Source organism: Thermobia domestica, chromosome 13, assembly GCF_964235325.1.
Source record: "Thermobia domestica chromosome 13, izTheDome1.hap1.1, whole genome shotgun sequence".
NCBI classification, from domain to species: Eukaryota; Metazoa; Arthropoda; class Insecta; order Zygentoma; family Lepismatidae; genus Thermobia; species Thermobia domestica.
In genome coordinates, this window is record NC_137466.1 from 106,904,036 (window position 1) to 106,927,656 (window position 23,621).

At 32.9% G+C, this 23,621-nt stretch overlaps 1 protein-coding gene across 2 annotated transcripts in view; it reads right to left on the reverse strand.

The window, feature by feature from the left end:
- The window catches only part of LOC145668415 (trypsin-1-like), a 174,925-nt gene that overhangs the window by 3,729 nt on the left and 147,575 nt on the right, over window positions 1–23,621 (reverse strand). For both annotated transcript variants that reach the window (XM_081736227.1, XM_081736228.1), the window contains 5 exons: window positions 14,276–14,364; window positions 12,699–12,787; window positions 7,785–7,926; window positions 3,406–3,519; window positions 1,016–1,174 (listed from right to left, as the gene is read on the reverse strand). In XM_081736227.1, the coding sequence (XP_081592353.1) occupies window positions 1,016–1,174; window positions 3,406–3,519; window positions 7,785–7,926; window positions 12,699–12,781 (498 nt within the window). In that variant the 5' untranslated portion in view covers window positions 12,782–12,787; window positions 14,276–14,364. The remainder of the gene's footprint in view (window positions 1–1,015; window positions 1,175–3,405; window positions 3,520–7,784; window positions 7,927–12,698; window positions 12,788–14,275; window positions 14,365–23,621) is intronic.

The window sequence follows — 23,621 nt, forward strand, 5'->3', positions numbered from 1 at the left end:
AGTATGAATTATCCAAAAAGGACAAATTTGTTTATACCTAAATGTCTTTTCCAATAAATACGCCAGAATAATTAATGAAGTAATAAATTTTGCATTTATATTTATGAAGATATATAAGAAAACGCCCACCTTGCATCAGACGCAAAACGAAATACCCTTATAGAAAATCTGATGTGCCCATATGTCTCGAGTGTTCATAATGTTTGTTAGAAATGTTACCAAGGAAACCGAGGTGAACACTTTAATGAAGGTCAAAAATACATACCGTATATTTTGACATATTTTTGAAAATAAACGAGTTTACAAAGGTGAGTAAGACACTTATAATCACAAATATATTTTTTTTTAAAAATCTATATTAGACTCATACACAATTAAAAACAGATCGTCTACAAAATAAACCAATAAAAAGCAAATAGAAAGAAATAGTAGAAAATAAAATAAAAATAAAATAATAAAATAGAGTAGAAAATCAAACAAATGTAATTACGGAGTCTGTGGAACTCCGCGTAGTACTAACGTGACAGAAACATGTGTAGTATTTAAGAGTTAAACATTATGAGTATGCGTGATGTTGCAATACAAAGAACAATGCAAATTGTTATATTAATCATAAAAGCCAGGAGAAGTTATATTTCGAATCAATAACCTTACTCCTTCAATAACGATGCTCGCAACCGACATCTAATTAATAAATCTGTAACACTATACTTTCCGCTTGCATTTCGTTGCAATGCAATAAAATAATGCGTTTTTCCTGTGCACGCGAGATGTTTAAAATGCACTCTAAAGTTGTTTGTTTTTTTCTTATTTACAGTAAGACAATAATAATACCAAAAAGTAAGAAATTAGATAAATTACTAATAAATTGTATATTTATCATGATGCTCAAATGGAAATCATAGCAAATGCTATTTAACACCCTTTTCCATGTAAACAATAAAACTTCCGAAGAGAAGATACCTAGATACTGACAGTTAATGGGTTAGATTACTAGTTTCAAACTTCTACTTACCCCACAAGAATCTTTTTTCCCTTCAGTATAACCAGCACATATCTGACTGTCACTGATAGCTTCCTCCAAGTTAGTTACCTTCTGCCAGAGTTGGTTACATTCGTCATCACCAACTATTGGAACATCAACTCGTTGCAAATTTTTTGGCAACAGACCGTCCTAAACAAGCAAAAATAAGTTCACTTAACTATTTACTCAATTCGTACAAAAAAATTGACCATTAATCTGACTAGTATTTTCTTAATTTTCCTATGATACATTCTTCTCAGCTCGTGACTATCACATTCACAAAAAGTGAATGAAAGTGACAATGTGATTTTTCTCGGAACAGATTACTCAAATAATTTTATTAACTTTTCATGTGATAGTTATATGTTGTTTTTATACTTTTGTGGAATTACTCGCTTAAAAGAATGCGTATTAGTATTATTATAGTGGGATTTAAACTCATTACTCTGATCAGGCCCGTAGTTAGGAGATAGCTACTACTTCAACTTCCATGAATTATTCAGTTTATATATATATATATATATATATATATATATATATATATATATATATATATATATATATATATATATAGATAGATAGATATAGATATAGATATAGATATAGATAGATATATATAGATATAGATATACGTATATCTTACATTAATATACAGGGAACTCATGTTACACCCCAAATATTATCTCTGTTCTCTTGCTTTAATGTTCTAAGTACGGGTCTGATTCAGGCTCTTATTTGAGGAATGCTCACCGGGACGCACAAGTCATGAGGATACAAGATTCTATATCTATATCTATATCTAAATCTATATCTATATCTATATCTATATCTATATCTATATCTATATCTATATCTATATCTATATCTATATCTATATCTATATCTATATCTATATCTATATCTATCTATCTGTCTATCTCTCTATATATGGTATCTTTACTACAAATTTTCAATAGTAAGTTTTCGTGTAATCAAAAAGATTCCTCTTTCTATAATTTTTAGTAACCTTTATTATAAATACAAGTTGAACTTACTCCCCTCAACAGATTTGTTAAATTCAAACCCAAACATTGGGAACCAACAACTTGGCAACCAAGAGTCTCACTTAACCAAAGTTGAAATGTTGGTAGACCTTAAAATCTCAATACGCATATGAAATAGAGGTATTGTGTTGTACAACAATTTGCTTCTTAAATTATTGCTATAAAACTTTTGACTTTGGCTTAAATTAAGTTCAAATCTCTAACTTGGTGACAAATAATTGGGAAACCAAAGGTCAAGTACTATAATATTTGATATGGGTACTCATTTCGTAAAAGTTACCAATATAACAATCTTGTTAAAAATCGAATGAGTTTCATTAATAGCATTTTAGTGAAATTTCTTAATTTCGCTAAGTTCAACCTAATTTTGATGGCCAATAACTTGGGTACCAAAAGTCTTCAAATTATATTTCATACTAAGCTCGCACGTCTAGTAAGCTCATGAAGATCTACCACCATAATAAGTTTGGTCAAAGCGTTTTAGTAAAGTTTCTTAATTTCACTGAGTTCAAACCAAAGCTTGGTGGTCAGTAACTCGAAAACCAAATATCCATCGTATGCAAAATGCACACTAAGATTCTTGAGATTTATAACCATGACAAATTTGATCAAGATTGAACGAGTTTCATTGATAGAAGCAAACGAAATATAAAATCCTTCCACAAAGTTCAAACCCAACTTTGAAGATTAGTAACTCGGGAACCAAAAACCTTCATACCATAACATGTTACATGTGTGACAACGCTATAAAGATCTACCCCCATGTCAATAGTTGTCAAGCTTTGGCGAGTTTGATCGGTCGCGTACGATGTATACTACTTAGTAGACCCTAATTCACGTTTTTAGAAAGATCAAATAAAGGACGAAGAAGTAAATTTAAATACTATGAATACTTCATATTGTATGTGATAAATGTAAGCGAAAATTAAATCACGTCTACAAAATTTCTTCTCTAGAAACTTTCGGAGTTCGTGATGTTTCCTCTAATTTGGTTAGTATCTCCTCTAATGTTGAACACATTTTTCATAAAATCTTGTTCTCTGTCAATTAGAGATAGCCGTGTAAATACTGCTCGTTACTTGAATATTATTGACAGAAATTCTATATCCACTTTTAGTCACGAATGTGTTACTTGTAACAAGCGATGATCAAATCTGTTAGATTTCTAGTTTCATTTTTATTACTTATTAGATAACGTTGCTAGGATAATGTCTATAACTATCCTGAAAAGTTGAATTACGACATTTCTTTGGCGTCTTTATGAAACCAATTATATTTTTGCGAAATAAAATTTAAAGAAACCTTATGAAATATACATTTTATAGTAGTTGTGCTTACATCGTTGTATCCCCATCCGCTGACAGTAGCCAAAATTCCATCAGGAGTCTCTTGCTGAAACTTAGGCAGCTTTGCAGGTTGTATTAACGATCCAAAGTGAAATGGTGGATTAACCTAAGAAGAGAGTAAATGCAAACTTTATATTGACACGAACAGATTCAAAATAAATTTCCAAACAATGATAAAAATATACAGGGTGTTTCCAAACAACACTGACAACGTTTGGAAGGTGATTCCTGACACCAAGATAAGACAAAAAGTATAGATCAACCTGGGTGCACAAATGCTTCCTTTAGGGATGCGCACGAGACGAGTCGAGACAGGATTTTCCTGACAAAATTCGACTCAAGACACGTCTCTTCCAATAGAGAAATACACATTTTTCGAGTCGAGACATCACTTCTACAGCACATTTTCGAGACGAGACATCCATAAATCTTGTCTCGTGCGCATCCCTATCTTCCTTTCGGAGTTATAGGCTGCCGAAAACATGAAATAAATGAGTTTTAAAGGTCCACAACTCCAAAACTATGGGAAATACTGCAGTCGGGTCAAGACTTCACTTAGGAACTATGTTCCCTATGCAAAAATCTACGTTTCAGAATCCTAAGGTACTCACACAACAATTTTTATAGAGGGAGTTTGGCTACGGGCATATAACTTGAAGTACTCACCAACCATCTCTATAAAAAAATGTCGCGGAAGTACCGCAGGATTCTGAAACATGGGTATTTGGATAGGACACATACTAGTTCCTAAATAAAGTCTTCACTCGACTGCGCTAAGTGCCATAGTTTTGGAGCTATGTGCCTTTAAAGTTCATTTTTTCGTTTTCGGTAACCTATAACTCCGAAAGGAAGCATTTGTGCACGCATTATGATCTATACTTTTCGTCTCATCTTGGTGTCAGGAATCATCTCCCAAACGTTGTCGGTGTTGTGTTGAAACACCTGTATATGCGATGTCAAATAAGTACACTTTGATTGTTTGAATAGATCATTTTGAAACACTTTAATACGTTTTACTAGTATACTTGTCTTGCTGTAGTTAAATCGATCTTTGGTATGTATCAGTGCATTTCTTACAATGTTCTCCTTAGATATTATTCCGCTTTAGAAATAAATAATTTCTTTCAAAACTACATACTTAACTCTATAGAACATGAGTTTCTGCATAGGACATGAGTTAATCAGTAACGTAGCGTGAAGTTTTGAAATGGGTAGGCTGAAATTAGATTCGTAGCTAGAGGGTGGCTAGGAGGGGACCAATCCCCTGAAACTTGCAATTTTTGTTGTATGTATATATGAGTGTAAAGTGAATTTAAGTTACCCCCCCCCAAAAAAAAAAACTATCCCGACTTTATTTAAACGATCACGTCTTAGTGTTCTGACTACGCTGTAATACTTAATAGAAACATGCTAATTCATGCAATATGTTTTTCATACAATGCAAGAAAAAGTATGAGTGGTTCTGCTTCATATTTCCCTTACACATTCGGTTTCCTTACATATGCAATACTCGCATATCACACATACACTGTATTACTGTTTCAAAGGAACAAATAAAATCGGATAGCTATAGGACGATCTTAAGTGTAACCTCCCCAAATCATAGACAAACTTAAGCACTTCACCCACAACAACACATATCAGCATACTAATGGAAAACAGTGGAGCAGTAGCTCACAGTCAATTGATGATTTTTTACAGAAAAAGCTATTTTTAAATTGAAAGTACGAAAAAAAAGAAACTATAAATCATCTGAGGTCTTCTTTAGTATCGATCTTAGAAAAACTTGCGGATAGCAACGCAACGCAAAAAATACAACATAACTGCTATGTCAATTATCGAAAACTAAAATGTAAATTTTACGCTGTGATAACGCAAACCAATACGTAATAAGGTCCTTGATGAATTAATACTATTCATAATAACATAACATTTTTATTCTCTCTGTCTCTCTTTTTTTTCTTGGTCAAAACTCGTTACTGAATGTGAGCTTCTAAATTTTTCATAGTCTCTGTTCTATACTTTCTTCCAAGACCGCATCCTGTCGCTTTTGTTTCGCCAAACACCCGAAAGGCTAGCCTTTCGTCAAGATTCGTCCACTTTCGTTGCATCATGAATTTGTGTATAGCTCAAGAAGCTTTCGTCTGCTGAGGGTGTCGGGAAAGTGATTGTCACCGCCCCATTCTCCTAATTCCATGAGAGAAGCGGAAGGCTAGCCGCCGATAGCCTTCAATGCGTTCTTGCAGAACCTTCGCTTCAACTTGCTTGATGTTTAAACAGATTATTATAAAATAAATCCATTTTAATAAAATTAATTGTATCAATATCCAAAAGCAACATTTGAGGCTGATGTATAAATAAATGGATAGGCTAAGCCTTATAGCCTTAATGGACACTACGTCCCTGGAGCTAATGAATCTCCGTTTTATAATTTTTAGATTCCAATTGCAAATTCTAAGGCAGGACATTGTGTTAAGCTTTGTTCAATATTTTCGCCAATCACGTGGGGAGAATACTGGAATTATACCTTTAAATATTGGCGGTAAATGACTTTTTTTAAACAAAGTGCCACGTCTACACCAGGCGAAGGAGTTTGGTTTGTATGGCGTGATAGTTTTCAACTTAATATTGAACTCGAAGAGGTAGTAGATTTGCATCACTTTCGGTTTTAATACAAAAATTGTAGCGGAGATATGTCCTTGAGACACTTAATTTATTTTAGAAAACTGCTCCTTGCTATCTGTTACCATTTTTACTCTATATTGATCAACATTAAAACCTGAAGTAATTGATTCCTACCAATACTGGTTTTAGTAGGAGGGTAGATAGGGGTGGAATATATTTTTAGCAACTTAAATCGATTCCTAAGAATCGCTTCTTGCTTAATCTTGTAGGTTTTGCTGGATGTAGATCAATATTGAAACCGGAAGCTGTAGTGGATTTCTCTCCCTTCCGGTTTAGTAGAGTTAAAGATGGAGATGAAATGTAGTCTGGGACGCTTAATTGATTGGAACAAACCGCTTTTCGCTATCTATTACAGTTTTTGCTATACAGCAATCAACGTAAGAGCCGGAAATGATTTATTTCTACTATTTCCAGTTTGTTTTCGCTCGCTACATCCTGATCAAATTTGCTGGTGATTTATCAATTAGTTCTTGATATATATATATATATATATTTACTTCTAGACTGAGGGACACACGAACAGGATAATATACAAAAAGAGTTTTGGTAAAACAAACTCCTTAACATTTCCCTTTGTTTTACTATTAATTATTATTCTTGCTGTAAAATGAATTGAAACCACTATCAGCAGTACGTTAAATGTCTATTTGAGAAAATTATTTCACGCTAAAGTTCCAATGTTTTTTACTTTGTTCTCTGAGAGGTGAGTGCGTTTAGAATAGATGTGATTGACCAGTTTTCTTTGAATAGATTTTTACTTTTACACTGCATTATTTAATTTTGATTATATCCGGATAATTAAAATATTTCACTTTGTTAAGTCTCAAATTAATAAATCTATAGACTATATATATGAGAATAAAAGCCATCTTATTTGTGAATGTAAAATGGGGAAACGGCTGAACCGTTGCAAATAAACTTTTGAATAAACAAGAAGTAGATTTTTCTTAGTTAAAATGTGTATCCTAACAGGAAGGGGTATGGAGAATGAATTTATAACAAAAAGTCGAGTATCTCACGTGCCTGTTAAGACAGGAAACCGAAACTCAATACATAAACTCTTTATTTATAATAAGTCACGTCTCCTTAGCACAATTACCTAAACGAAATAATTGAATAACATGTTGATATTAATATAAAAATTGCATTTAATGATTCCATATTGTCTTTGAATGTGATTGATGTATAAAATTAACTTAACCCAATTTAACCATGGTAATAATTACAATAAAGTACCACTTATTATACAGAAAAAAATCCGTTCTCCGGACAGCGGTATATTGTACAAATTTACGGTATCCTCTTGCTTACTATAGAAATCAGTACGGAGCATACGTTATCCGTATGCTACATAGGCACTGCCTTTAGATGTTACATCATGCTGTTGCAGGATGTCTGACATCTAACAGTTTTCCGTATATTACATGCATATACTTATGTTACCTTCGTAAGCTATATGTTGTATACGTCCATTTGTATGTGAGATCCTGACCGCCTACATTGTTTCATACGGAAAGTACGTATAGATCTAACACTTATACAGAAAGTATTATAAAACATGCATTTTCAGGTATGTCTGCTGTACGTTAAGTCCAAAAACTACAGGAATTACGCATGTAACCTATCTTTTTAAGTACGCCACCTACAATTTTTTCTCAGTGTACAAATAGATATTGATTATCTTACCTTCAGTACAGCAATATCATTTCTATAATAATCTGAGCGGTTGTAGTGTTCATGGACAATTTTGTCAATGGCTTGATGAAGCGAACCACCATTGTTTACTATGTTAGTTCCAGCCAAGAAAGTTGTTGATTCGGTGCTAAAACTGTGAAGAGAAGAAACGTAAGAAAACAAATAAGTTTTAGCTTCTAAAGTACGGTTAAAGGATTGATTACACACAAAGTGTACAAAAATAATTTAGGAAATACACAGGCCAGTGAGGGAATAGAGCGGGCAGTACCCAACCTGAATTATTTTTTGTCCCCTTAAAACAGAACGTTATAGAAAATTTTAAATTAACTAAAAATCATATTTGAAATTCTTGAAATTTAATTTACGAAATTAAATTAAATTTAGCCCAATTCACTCATTTGTACGTAAAATCCTATGCTTCTTGCTAGATGCACCAAACATCTTCCATTGGTCTTTCTTTCTTTTCTATTACAAGAATTTCAAACACAAGTATCTTATTACTGCACCATGAAAAACATCCAAATCGAGGGAGCAGATTTACTTTCAACGAATACTTGCAACGTTAATTGCAAATATAAATAAACTATAGTCTTATTTATTTTGGGAAGTGGTAAATTTAATGCAAGCAGTGAATAAAATGTAGACTTTTAATGTGTGTTCGTGCTTGCCACGTGTGTTATAGCGTACAATTGCTATAACATGATAATGTAGAAATTTATAAGGAAAGTAATCATAAGCATCATTTCAAATTTTGCTTCGGGGGGAACAAGACCCCTTGATATAAGTAAAATTTCGCGGTTTTCACCGATCTACTATTATTTTATTGATAAAGTCTATATAAATCTCAAACTTAGGGGGTAATTGCCTTTCCCTTAACCTTCATAAATGACGTCCCTGGAAAGAATACATCATTTTAATGATTAATGAGAAACAAGAGGCATTGCAATACAGCTTTTATGAATTATTTAAAAAATGAAACAAAGAAAACGTTACAGTTTCGATTATACAGGTAGTATTATTTTCCTTGTAAGTGTATTTCCTATTAATAAATGCTCGTAAAAATGCTTTGTGCTCAGTATTTCTATTTTTGTCATTTCTGGGTGTTAATGAAATGAAACCTCCATAAAATTAGACAAAAGTGATCAAAATAAAGTCACAATGTTTTTGCATAGTGTAAATGAAGGGTGAATGTAATACCTAAACCTATTTTTTGAAATATTTGTATATAATGAGGAACCTTCATGGTCTTGAATTTGTGTACCGTAATAGTTGTCAGTATAATAATTATATCCTTTGTCAATGAAGCTCCAGATTTGTTACTGATTCTATGCAAAATAAATACATAAGAAGTTTTGAAGTTCTAATATATATAGTGCATATTAGATTCAAGTGTTACCAAGTGAAATATAAGGAAAGTTCGTTAAATTAAGATAATTTTCAAATTGACAATCATTATCATTGTCAAATGATAAAGTGCGCAAAAAAGGATGGTGACTCAGAAGTGAATTTTCAATACTACTAATATCCAAGGTATATAAAATAACAGGTAGCCCCAGTTCGCGATTAGCGTTCTGATTGGCTCCCTGTCCGTGACGTCATGTGGAGGTATCGGTGAAGATTTTTTTCGCTTGCCTGCTTGTTACACTTCGCGCTTTATTCGTAAAACTGGATTCAGAAGATAATTATATTCCTTGTCTTTCCAAATACAAATAATGAGTCATTTCTACTCACAGATGAGACAATATAATGTAATAAATATATAAATACCGTCAATAATGATTAATTATCTATACAAATAAAAATGAATATAATGTTTACTTGCTAATTCATTCTAGAGCTTTGGATCGATTTTTATAATTTTAGTATCGTACATGAGTTGACCTGGCCCTTATTACTTTGATTAAAGGGCGAATCCTAAGGGGTATAAAGGGATCAAAATTTGTACCTCAAATACAGTATCTCACGAACCTATGAAGTTAGAAAGGTGAAATTCGGTATATAAACTCCTCATTAAGCTTAAATAAAAACATGTGCCATTGTTTTTGAAACATTCCCTTTTAAAGGGTAGAGGAGCATTTTCTATTCATTGCAACAATGATTGATTGCTAACTCCGTGCTCGTGGGTTTTCTCGGGGTTCTCCAGTTTCCTCCCACTTTCTTCATTCCACCATTTCACTCATCTCTCATCATCACCGTCTCCTTTAGCCTAACCGGCATAACCGTGGGACGTAAAACTCAAAGATTTCATTTTTCGGTATATAAACTCCTCATTAAGCTTAAATAAAAACATGTGCCATTGTTTTTGAAACATTCCCTTTTAAAGGGTAGAGGAGCATTTTCTATTCATTGCAACAATGATTGATTGCTAACTCCGTGCTCGTGGGTTTTCTCGGGGTTCTCCAGTTTCCTCCCACTTTCTTCATTCCACCATTTCACTCATCTCTCATAATCACCGTCTCCTTTAGCCTAACCGGCATAACCCTGGGACGTAAAACTTAAAGATTTCATTTCATTTCATTTCATTTCATTTGCTAACTTCTCCTCGATCAACTTTAACGATTTTTGGTACTTTAATGCAACCAGGCCTAACTTAGGATCTTATCATTTTTTCGCTCGGGATGAGAGAAGATAGGAAGAAGGTGACAAATAATCAAAAACAATCGAAATTGGTGTCCAGTCCGCAATTTTCAGGGTCACTAAATAGTGACCACTGATACCGTTTAAAACCAAATTCATCCTATTTGGAAGTGGGGAAGAGTGGCATTATGGATTTTTGTCATTGTAACGTGAATTCTAAGGCTAGAAGGAGTTCAAATACTTTTCATAAACCAATCCTCTCAATAAGAACATTTCACGTAGTAAAATACATAAAGCAAACATTATTCAAAATTTCAGAGATTCCGGGTATGTAGTAACAAATTAGGTTAAGTTATGTTAGGATAGATTAGCTTATGTTAGAAATTTAATCCACCCTAACCTAATATAACCGAATCTAACCTAACCTAATTTGATTAGATTGGGTTGTTAGGTCAGGTTAGAAATCTAACCTAACCCGTTGTATTTAGTGTGTATTAACCAAATTGTCAGAAATCGTGACTGCAAAATATTTCCTTTACATTACTAATATTTGTTTATTACTCAATATAACACATTTTACATTATGTATTACAGGTTATAAGTTGCACAGATATCTATAGAGTGGTATACATACATAAAAGAACCACCTTCACAGGGGAAAATTTGCAGTTATTTGTCCTACACTGTGCCCTTCGATTTATCGGAATTTAGTTTTTGTGGCTTAGCCCCCTCTCTCGGCCAGTCCTTTAATTATAAGAATATGGCAAGAGTGCACTTTGATCAGAACAAATGATTTTGTCACACGATGTGGCATTCGAGAAGGAATAAAATCAATGTGATTTGTACGTAACAGGTACGGTTCGGTTAAACAAGATTAGATTAGGTTAGATTAGGTAAAGTTAGGTTAGGTTCGGTTCGTAATAGGTTCCTATGAATGCACTTTGAGCACTTTGCTAGAATAATGTTTCAGATACTTAAGAAAACTTACGAATATCATTTAAACTAAATAATATATGAGAGTATAAATTTATATTCTCGTTGGTATCCCCTTCCACTTCGCTTTACCTTAAGCTTCAGGCTCTCAGAAACAAATGTCATAATTATTGTTAATTATTGTTGTTAGACACCTGTTTTTCAACTTGACTAGTGTCCAGATTTTTTCCCCCATGCCAGTTTGGTATCAATAATGAAGGAACAACGTCAGATCTTAAACACTACTTTTGCAGGAAACTTAGAAGCGCGTTTTTTTTCAAACTCTTTGATAATCCTCTGGTGAAAAGTGAGCAGAACATATTCGTGCGTTATCCACATTAAAAGTGTTCTTTCGCTTACAGCGGGAAATCAATCTTCTTCGAAGTTCATCATTTTTAGGGAATCGATGGAACATTATTTCATTTGTATTGCTTCCTATGTTATTAGAATGAGCTACTACACAAGTAAAATAACTTTTCCCCATCTTGAAACAGTAGTGTTATTGTTTATGCAGAATTTCACTTATTTTGAAAAATACCGCGATACCTCCACGTGACGTCACCGACCGCAAAGTATCCTGGGGAAAATGAGAGCAGAAAAGCTATCCCGAGAGTCCCCTGACTAATATCTTCAAATTGATTCACATTTGTTTCTTTCTTATAATAATGCATAACTACAGCGAACTTTAAATTTCTGTTAAACTTTAAAACATAATAAACTTTCCTACAACAAGTTTAAACTGTAAACTAGAAATTGTATTTAACGATGAGATCCTGGTTATACTTACCGATTTTGGAGTATCGTTTTTACAAAATATGATCATAAGAAACGAGAAGAATTGTCTAGACGAACTTGATACATATCGAGCTGACATGTTAATCGAGAATTTCAAGGAGTTGTTTAGAATAACTATGGAGTTCCATTTTTCTGATCTGTAATGTTATTATTCTTCCTAAAAGTAACACGTCATGAAAGAAAAATAAAGTAACAATTGCAACTCTAAAATTTCTCAAACTGTCTGCCTTCTTAAATAAATAAATCTCCTTGATTTAGTTATTTTTGTGATCAAGTGAATTCAGTAGTATTATTGTTTGTATACAAAATTATAAAGAGAGTTATGGTGTTTCTATAGACAAGTTGAAAACCATACACTAACTAAATGAATAGAAACATTAATACTACTAAAACTAGTAGAAGTTATAATAATAATAATAATAATAATAATAATAATAATAATAATAATAATAATAATAATAATAATAGACATAGTGATAGTAATCTTAGTAGCAAATAATGTATATGAGATTAGTAATTTGCATTAATCAAATGGTGATAAAAGAGAGTTCAACAACTTACGCAGTTGCACAATGAGCTGCAGTTAATACCCATTCTTCGTTAAGAATGACAGCTCCACACATGTGACGTCCGTTCTTTCTCATTGATAACTGAAATAATTAATAACAGAAAATTTAATTAATTATTATACAGCATATTTATGTTTGATTTGATTTATTGATGCACTTTTATCTGGATTAAAGTTTCAGCTCATTCGGCTCGTTGGGTTCCCGGTGGGAGCTCGTGTAGTTCGTGTCTCATATAGTTTTGATTCTGAAAGAGGTATTAATTTCCAAGTCAATCATCCAGTTTCATCTTATTACAAACAATGTTGCTTACAGATGGGGCAATGCAGTTGACGATACCTTATGTTGTTGTACGTTACGAAACTTCAGAGACCGAGACAAAACCTATCAAGATCAACCAAAGTCTGGACACCCAGCTGCATTTCAGGAAGAGGTTCCTAACCAAGTCATTAAGAGCAGTTCAAAGCCTATTACAGCGACATCCTCCATATATACAGATCAATCGTCGAAACACGGTCTGAAATCTCACCAAAAAGTACAATCGTTGGTTTCCATATTACCTAAGTGCAAATCAAAGAGAAGGGCAAGTCGTGACCTGTTTTTTCTCTTTGTATTTCCTGTAAAGAATGATCAATTTTTGCCACGCTATTTTACAGTCCGTGAGAAATGGTCTATATACTGGAACGCAAACCATCACAAGTTTGTGCATCATGTTTCAGAAACTCCTAAATCGACATCCAAACTTGAACTTCATTCCAAGAAGATATCAAGTGTATGGCGTGATATCAAAGGAACAATTAATCTAAGGATCCTGCATTCTGATCAAACCATTAATGCTACTTTCTACTTTGAACAGTTGGACACACTCCGAGCAGTATTGAGATCGAATGGCATCATTAATCAGCAAGGAGTCATTATCTACCATGATAACGATAGGCAACATACTGCCCTCATCACAGGAAAAAGAATTATGGTCTTAAGTTAGAAAGTCTTACCCTATTAGTTCACTTTCCTGAGTTGAACCCTACAGACTATCACCTGTTTTTCATGTTGCTCAGAAAATATGTGGAAGCTGTGAAAACTATCTTAAAACAGTTTTTTGACTCCAAAACCTAAGGTTTTATTGCCGTGGAATTGATCTCCAAGCAATATGGCAAGGAATCATCAATTGAGGTGACGATTATGCAGTCCTTGTTATCTACCAATGCCAATGTGACTATATAGTTAACGTATGCGTCTTTGGTGTGGGAAATATGAGTTAAACTTGTGGTTGGAGCTCATCTACTTCGGATCCCACTCTAAGCTGTAAATCCATGTCTCATATATCCTCGGTGCTGAAAGGAATACTAAACTCTAATACAACCAACCAACCAAATCCAAAAGAAACTTAACAATGCAAACATGTGTCGTCACTTTTCGGATTATTATATATAACTGTAAATGCTATTTGTGTATCAATATACACAGAATATGTATTTGGTTTAGATTAGACCATACTAACATATCCACAACTGAAATGAATAATTTTCGGTAGTAAATTGTTTTCGAATTGAAATCAAAGTATTAAATTACCTGAAACGGAAATTCTCCCTCGAAGGCATCTTGTCCACCGACTATTCTGCCATCTGGAAGCAGAGCTGGAAACCAATTGTAAGGTTTACCTAAAAGAAGTAAATTGTTATGCGTCTACAATATAGTCTTTTGCAGCAAATACGAAAAGTTGTTACTAATTTGATATTTCAGTGAAAACATTAATATACCTAGTTCATGAAAACTATTACAGACAACACTAAACGTGGACTAAACTATTTTTCTGCCTAAGGAGACTACTGTACATGATAGTGGATATGTGAATCTGAATGGAGAACATAAAAAGATTATTATTTCAAGGAATGGAAATACGGTGAGAAAAATATAAACATATCAGGTGTTTGAGATGAAGCGTCTAGTTCTTATAAATCACAAACAGTTGAAGGTAGAAGGATGGAACAAAAGGTAGGTAGGTAAATGTCAGATAGTATATAGAATGGAGCCTACTGTTTGCCTCATTAAACCCCTTATGATAGGGGACTGGGAGTCACTCGAAAATTATAAATAGCAAGGTATGTATTTTTTATTCCACTGGAAAACCAATAAAAATAAGAACTTGCATTGAAAAGTTTTTCATGTGGAGTATGTTTAATGGAATGATCGCCATTTAATTGAGAGTTCTTGCACGGTCAGATAAAAGGTTCTATGAAACTAAAAGCTACATGCCAGAAGGTGCATCAAACGAAGCGTTTAATTTACCGTAGCTATACGGCATATATAGTGGCGTTCTCCCGTAGTAAGTCATAAAACGTCTCATTACGAAACTGTCAATTCATCAGGTAAACTCGACTTCCCATATCAATCTATATCTATTAAATGTTCGCAGTTTTACGTGTTATCTGAAACTCTCCTGCCAACTGCTGAATTTTCATGTCCATATTTCACACTCCACACCTAATTTCATTCTTCATTTTGCTCTTTAGATCTCTAATAGTCCATCTCAGGTATACAATTATAGACTCTTTCATTTCAGGATATTTTACCACAGAGGAGTACATTGAATATATTTTCTTTTTGGTTTCGTGATAATTTTTATTATTTTTTATAGTCGTGCTGGCTAAAAAGAAAGATTACCATGCTGGCGAGGCATGTTTTTAATCAGCCATTCCTGTCCACCTTCTTAGCACTAATTAAATCTATAGTGTTTTGAAGGGGATAGGAAGTAATCGAGTTGGTCTAAGTGGAGAGCCTCTGCTAGCCCGAAAATATATACTATTCATAGATAAATTACATTGGTCTAACTCAGAGCAAAAAAATTCCGGTCGCCAGGTCGCCATTGGCGGCTAGAAATTTAGAGGTGTCGACCAGTGTTAAGTAGGAATGGTTTCTGCATAAACTCAGAGGCCTGCGCAGTTCTTGTTTCGCACGAAAATAAATGTCACTGAGTGAAATAAAATACGGAATATGATGTCTGCACAACGGACACGGAGACCATTATACAAACGTGAAGTCTTGAGGTAAGATTTTTTTTTAAAACAAGTATATGAATTATCCAATTCAAAATTTGATTTTCCTGAATCTAATTGTCTGGTTTCGAAATTTTATGCCCTGATGTAATCTCCTTTTTTGCCAAACCAAAGGCCATGGGAGTGGGGCGTTCTCATAATTTGTATGTGAGAGATACTGGTGACCATCATTTTTGGATTGACGAGTGCGTCTGACTGTGAAATTTTGCGCTCTGGTCTAGCTAAAACACAACTGTATGTCTTTTGAAAGAACATTTGGAAAAATACTAAAAGTCTGCAATTAAACTAAATATATGAATAAAATATATACTTACCAAACACAAAAGAAATTAGACTAGCTGCTAGTAAATACTTGAACATTGTTACGGATAATTGAAAGTACGAAGCACAAGTAAAACAGCCATTGTGTGGTCTTTATATATATATTCACACACAGAAGTTTACTAGTATATTTTTGGATTTTCCATTGGAACCAAATTCTTTCAGTAAAAAGTGAGGATTTCCCTCACTTTGCAAAGGAGTATTATCTATTTCCTTTGAATTATTATTATCGGAAGAAGAAAGAAAAGAAGGATTATTAATAACATGATACTTTAAAATCAAGATAACATATCATAATGAACACTGATTAGAAATTATATATGGGGAAAGTGTCAAGATAAAAGGAACAAGGTATTTCTATTTTTTAAAACGTTGTATCTTATGAGGATAAACTTGTTTGTTAGACGATAGAACACGTTTGCACTTCCGAATTTTTTTCCTACTACTTCCTACTCTCTAGAACAAAGGAGACTTTAATAGATAGCATTTTGATATCTATTAAAATGTAACATGTAGTAACGTGTATTAATACAATATACAATTTCCATACCTAAGTGTCTTCACTACCCTTCTTACAACTTTAAGTTTTGGATTTTAGTGAGTAACTTGAAACTAATAAAGAATATTAGATTGTAAGCCAGATATATAACATAAAATTTTATTAACTGAATTAAGAATTGCTTCCGGATCTTTTGTTATAGGCGAAAAATCTGAGGGCACACTCTATGAGTTACAATTGTAGAGTATTTACATTTCCCTACTGTATGAAGTAACTTGAATATACTATTGGTTCATAACTGACTAATCACTTTCGAAAATTGTGACAAATTCGAATGACAAATTTTCGTAATTATTTAGTGTTACTACGATTTGTACAATAAAATAAAATGAATACAAAATAAGAAAATAAAATACACTTTACCATAATTACTTTAGAACATTCACTTTTCTTATTAATTAATTGAAACATAAATAATAGAAGTCGTTAATGAAATATTTATTAATGTGAAATATCAACAAAACCTTAAGAACAACTGAGTGGGAAAACTTAAGCGATATGGGAAATCCCTTGAGAAAATAATATCGTAACAAATAAATTACCTTTATGTACTTTTCTAAAATATGGATTAAAGAGTTGCTAAATACTTTGTGTTTCTATAGGGTTATCGACTTCACTAAGGATGCTCCCTTTGTGGATCTCCAAAGAAAAAGGAAGTGTGATATGCTGTAGGATGCACTATGAAATATTAATGTAATTATTACAATAAGATAGAATCATTTTCTGGAAAATATTTGATAAAATTGTCCTACTAAAAATAACTCTTCATTGGTTTTCCTAAAGAAATGGACTATCTCATATTAACTGTTATTAAGTATTTATGAAATATTAATAAAATCGTTACTCTTATTTTGATGAAGTTGTCTTACAGAATCACAATCTCTCCACTAAACTGCTCTTTCTGAATCTTCCGAACAAAATAAATTATGTCTTATAGGGGAAGTTGTTAATTAAATACGTTTCTTTATCAAATAAGAATAAGATAAATGAAACATTTTAGTTTAGCGTCCCACGAGAATAAGAATTAACAATAGATTTTCCGAAACTTTTCGGAGAAAACTCACCCTCACCCTAAATTATCCGGGAATTATATTGTGAGAAATATATTATGTCATAGGATAGATTTACAAATTAAGATTGTATCAAGACTAAATCGTTGGATCTAAACTCACAAAAATTATACAACAAAAATTCACTCCCACTATTAATCTGTCTCTTAGGGTTTTCCGCAAAAGAGAATAGTAACTTATTATTAGAATAAATGTACTATGGACATTATCATTAGATCAGCTTATCAGAAAATCGCTATTATCCATGTATATTATCCAGAAACCTAACTTTATTTGTATTCTTGAGGAGGAATATATGTTTAAAGCCTATTGCATAATAACATGAAAACACCATATAACTTTGAATTTAAAATTACCGTCAATACGTTAAACTCTGTAACTTTTAGGCTTTCGGATGGATCTACAAAGGGACGGAGGGATATGAAAAAAAAAGAGAGAGAAAGAAAAAAGAAAGAAACTTTTTAGATATGACCTAATCATGACAGGCCGAAATAATAGTTTCTCTTTCACAACTGCAAGACTTTTTCATTTATAATATCATTTATTTGAAAGTAAATACAAATAGAGGGCGTTGTGAGCATGGATGCTTATCTTCACTAGAAGTGCAAATGAAAAATTAAGGTTACACAAATATACTACTAATTCTGATTTCTTAAAGTACTTGAATTTTGAGATAATTTCCGTAATAAGGGAGTAGGTGCAGTTCAAGATTAAGACAACAGAAATTATATTTTTTCTTTTATTTTCGTACTTAATCTACTTTTAAATGGTCAGATAAGTCACGAAAACCTAGTTCATATTTCTCAATTATTCTGATCTTGTAGTATTAAACCGACTATATCACAATAATGTGGTATCCGAGGTGTGGTGAGAAGGGCTCATATTTCAATTTCAGCTTCTGATGGACAAATTTCAGGAATATAATAGGATGTACAATCATGTCCAAAATGATTGTCGCATATCTATAACTGTCTTTTTGTAAGAATGTAATTTGATAATGATTTTGTTAATACTGATACTATGTGTATAATCGGGAAATGTATATTAGTAGTAAATTTCATCGGAAAATGATTATAAATACGAAAATTAGAGTGAGTAAAACAAATTGTTGCTAAATGGACAAGAAAGTTTTATTTTCGTTTTACTGCTCTTATTTATTCCTCTTTTTACATGAAATTTGCCACATACATGTCTTTGCCGACTATATACATACTAACATTATAAGAAATACCGGGCGAATTCGTTATCAAATTATATTCCTACAACAACATATTTATAGACATGCGACAATAATTTTGGATGTGAGTGTACATGAGAGTATACAACATATATCCACCTAATACTTTCATGATGTAACGCACATTTACCTTAAATTTACGAAAGAGGAAGCGTATAAAGATTGGGTATACGTTGTATTCTTGAAAATAGTGGAGTGTACACCTACCAAAGTATTCATCATTAGATAAGTGACAATGTTGAGTCTCTGGATATTTTATCCTAATAATCTCTCCATAACCATTATTACTATCTGTAACCGTAATGCCTAAGTATGTGGAAACGTTCATAATGTGCAGTAGCAAGCATAACTCAGCTCTTATCTTACACAACGAGAAACTACTTCTTGCACTTCCCAAACCTAAGACATGCATGTATAGAAACAAAGTTTCCATGAAGTATACGAAATTAAAACTGAAACAACCTTTCATATACAGTAATGCCTGAAAGAAAAAGTATCTTTCAAGCTTAGTAAGTTGCTGGAATCGTTGCTTAATTTTCTAAATACATAATTTGATGAATCTCGCAATATCTAGTTATTTTATAAGATAAGCCACTAGTTTCAAACAATACGATCTCGTGAATTCCTTAAGTTAACCAAATGAAGTGTATCCTCGGATTTTAAGTTCCTCAAATATATACTGTAGTCTCTTTGACTTTTTTTTCAAAAATTTAAATGTAGGATCAAATTTTAAAAACGAAAGTAGAATCTAGAGGATATATTATGAAAACAATAATGACAGATGATGAAAGAATATTCCAAGCTTGACAATAAGCCACTGCTTGTAAATAAACGGTGTAAAGATCGAGCTTTCTTTACGTGTAGTCCCAGATTCGATCCCCGGTGGAATGTCTCATATCTGAGCGCCTTAGCGGTCCTCGCACCATCTTATATAGCCTCAATGATGGAAATAGACGTTAGACTTTTAATAGCTAATCACTGAGAAGGGATATTGAAAGCTGAATGATGATGAGACAATATGACATATTTTCTTGGTGACGAAGTGGACGGAAAAAGATAACCATCAAGATAATTACAAACGATTTCAAAGTGTGGTCTGTCAGTCATGATGATATTAAACAAAGTTACCCATACTACTACTGATACTATTATTACTGGTAGTGCTGCTATTTTTCTTCTTTCACAATAATAACAACAAAACTACTACTACTACTACTACTACTACTACTACTACTACTACTACTACTACTAATAATAATAATAATAATAATAATAATAATAATAATAATAATGACACAGCATGGAATTTACGTTGAGTGTAAATATGTGTGATAGATAATAATCTACATGAAAATCCTCATGTTTGATAATTCTCAGATGATAGCCTACTCAAGTGGTACTTATCTTACACTCCTAAGTATGTTGTGACCTTGTTTTATTTTGTGGGATTTTCACATGTTTTTATTTGTAATGGAAATGGGAAATTACATGTATTTTTTGTGAACTATATTTCCAAAGTAGGATTTTCTGATTCTTTTCCCATTTACAAAGCAAAGCTTTTAAACTGTATTAGATATTTGTCCTTGTGTTTTAATATAGGGAATATTTAAGATTGCATAATAGCTCCTAATTCTTAATTTATTTTTTTCCCTTTTAGGGTTGTAGATTGTGGACAATATTACGGGAACAAGTGCAAAATATTAATCTGAGACATATATAACATAGGGTATGTTAGACAGAGACTTCTGCCACAACAGTAGCACTACCAGTAATATTAATGTCAGTAGTAGTTTGAGTCACCTTCTTTAATACCATCATTATTGATAAACCACACTCAAATTGTTTGAGACTCAGCTTTCTTTGTGTCTCAATATTCGAGGAAATGAGTACGCTGAACTGTAAAACGAAATTCAATTATGCAAAAGCAATTTGTTTAGAGGATTTCCTGGTTTCCTTTCTATCAGTAGTGGGAAGGTTCAGAAAGGAGGAAACTACAAGTCGGAAAGGCATGTACAGGATATACATGTATTTAAAAAGAACTTCCGAAAAAGAAGAAATGTGTTAGCTCATTTATCAACGAAAGCAAAATAAAAAATAATTTATAATTGACAACAATTTAAGAAAAATACTAACGTATTCTTAAATAACAAGAATAACTAAACTGTATTAGTTACAGTTGTTAGCGAAACGCTTATTCCCCCATTCAATTTCTTCCTCAAAACTTAGAAGTATGGAGTCAATTAAGTACTTATCTTCATTTTCCGGTGTTTCTGAAAATAATTTAAGTAGACTAAGGGCAGATACACATTTTCTTTGGCTTCTATTTATCGCTGATATTGTTTTGTACTGTACTTTTTGCAATACCATTCAATTTCATCTTCGACTTCACGTATCTCAGGATCTCTTAAATTCACTGTTTCTTCTCACTACCCTCTAGTTCAGCGTTTCCCAACCTTTTTCAACTTGCGGCACACTACAGGTGTAACTTGAATTCTCGCGGCACACCCATATATATATATATATATATATATATATATATATATATATATATATATATATATATATATAATTACCGTGGTATTTTAATGTGATTACTAATTTCCTTCTTACAGAGAAGAAAGCTCGATCACTGATTTTCCCCCGTGCTAAATCATTATACTTATTTTTCATTCTAATTTTAAAATAGAAAACAATAGCAATGAAATATAGGATTCGGGTTTTTAAAAATCCACTTTCTCTTTCGAAAACTGTATCTAACCTCTAACTAAAAGGGAAGATCACTAAATAACGAACAAATAAACAAACCTCCTATACTTTTAAAACACAAATGTAGGTGATTTGTAAGCATGCTTGCTTTGTTGAATTTATTGAATGATATGTTAAAATTTCAAGTTACGAAATAGTCTGCAACAATAAAGAAGTAATAATGGACATGACAATGATAAATACGTTTTTCAACATTAAAAATGTACAGAAAAGTAACACAGTATGAAATTTAAAATTGTAGATTTATAGTAGAGGTTCATAGTAATGTGAAATATAAATATACATTTTCCCCTGTCTTGCAATTTGGTTCGTATAGAATTAATAATTTGTTTCGATTTTCTCGCGGCACACCAGTGTGCCGCGGCACACCGGTTGGGAAACGCTGCTCTAGTTCATACTATTTCCCCATACTCAATCTCACGTGAAGCGGCCGCAGTGGCTCAGTGATAGAGCGATCACCTTTGGTGTATGGGGTCCTTGGTTCGAACCCAGATCCCAGCTTTGTGGGGACAAACACCGTGTGCGTGCGTTTTCTCGGGGTTCTCTCGTTTCCTCCCACTTTCGTCATTCCACCATTTCATTCATTTCTCATCATCATCGTCTCCTTTAGCCTGACCGGCATAACCATGGAACGTAAAACTTAAAGATTTCATTTCATTTTTCAACCTCACGCATGAACTTTATGCGGAATGAGTTGAAGAGCAACTTTATGATAATGTTCAAGACGTGCCTACTTTGGACACTGTTTAGAGAAGAACTGCCCATTCAGCAATCTCTGAAAAATTTAATTTTACGAAAACATTAACTTCTTTTATCTTTTAAGTCTCTATTTCAAGTACGGTATATACTAATGTACATCGAAAAATGTTGTATTTAAGAGTAAGTGAAGAGATCTTGATAAATGTCTTGGTGGACACTTTTCGCAGCATTCCTACCTTTGAAAAATGAAGTTGTATTATATAGTACATGTTACATATTTTAGACACAACACTAACATTAAATATAGACCTATAATAAACATGAATATAGACTATACAAAATAATTGCGGAATTTAAGTATATAACAATAACCTGCGAAAAGTAGAAGCGCTGTGTTTGTTATACTGATGTCGTTGCTAAGAAAGTTTTCCATCAATTGATTTAAAACATGGAGTAAATTTCAATCAATAGGTAAATTCGTGGCCGGTGTAGCAGGGATTCTATTCCTGAAAATAAATTTGCAACTTTCTGAAGCTCTTAGAAACACGATAAATAGTGTTAATTGTTCAATGCATTTCAAAAGTTTTTATGCTATGTAGCTCATTAAGGAAATTATTTCATAATAAAAGTACATTTGAAATAAGGAACTTGAGTGCAAGGTGAACTATTCAAGATAGCAGCCCCTCCCGAAAAAAAAAATCTTGAGCCTCCTGCCTTAGGGGCCTGTCAAAAACATGTAAAATAAATCACCTATGATTGGAATCGCGCAACACAGCAATACAGCACAGTGAGTTCGTATTCACCTTAGTTCTGAAATTGGCTGTGTTTATGTACGGCGGACCCAAAAAGAAACGTATGCTTCGAATTGTCTCTTCCCATCTTGAAATATGAAACGGACTCTGGAATAAATGACATTGACATCTTATGCTCCAGCAGTTGTCACAATTTTCCAAGATGACAATAAGAAAACTAACACTACTGAAGCTGTTGAAGAATAATTTCATAAATATTGGGCGCTATAGCATGTCGCCTGCCTTCTGAAATCTCTAACCTCAACATCGTTAAGTATATGTGGTCAATTCTGGATATCAGTCTTGGGACCAGATATCCTTCTCCATTCTTGCTGTCCGAACTGATTGTCACACTGCATGAGGAATTATGGTGTACAATATTCCCCTGGAAACAAATTTGTGACTTATTGTTGGATACA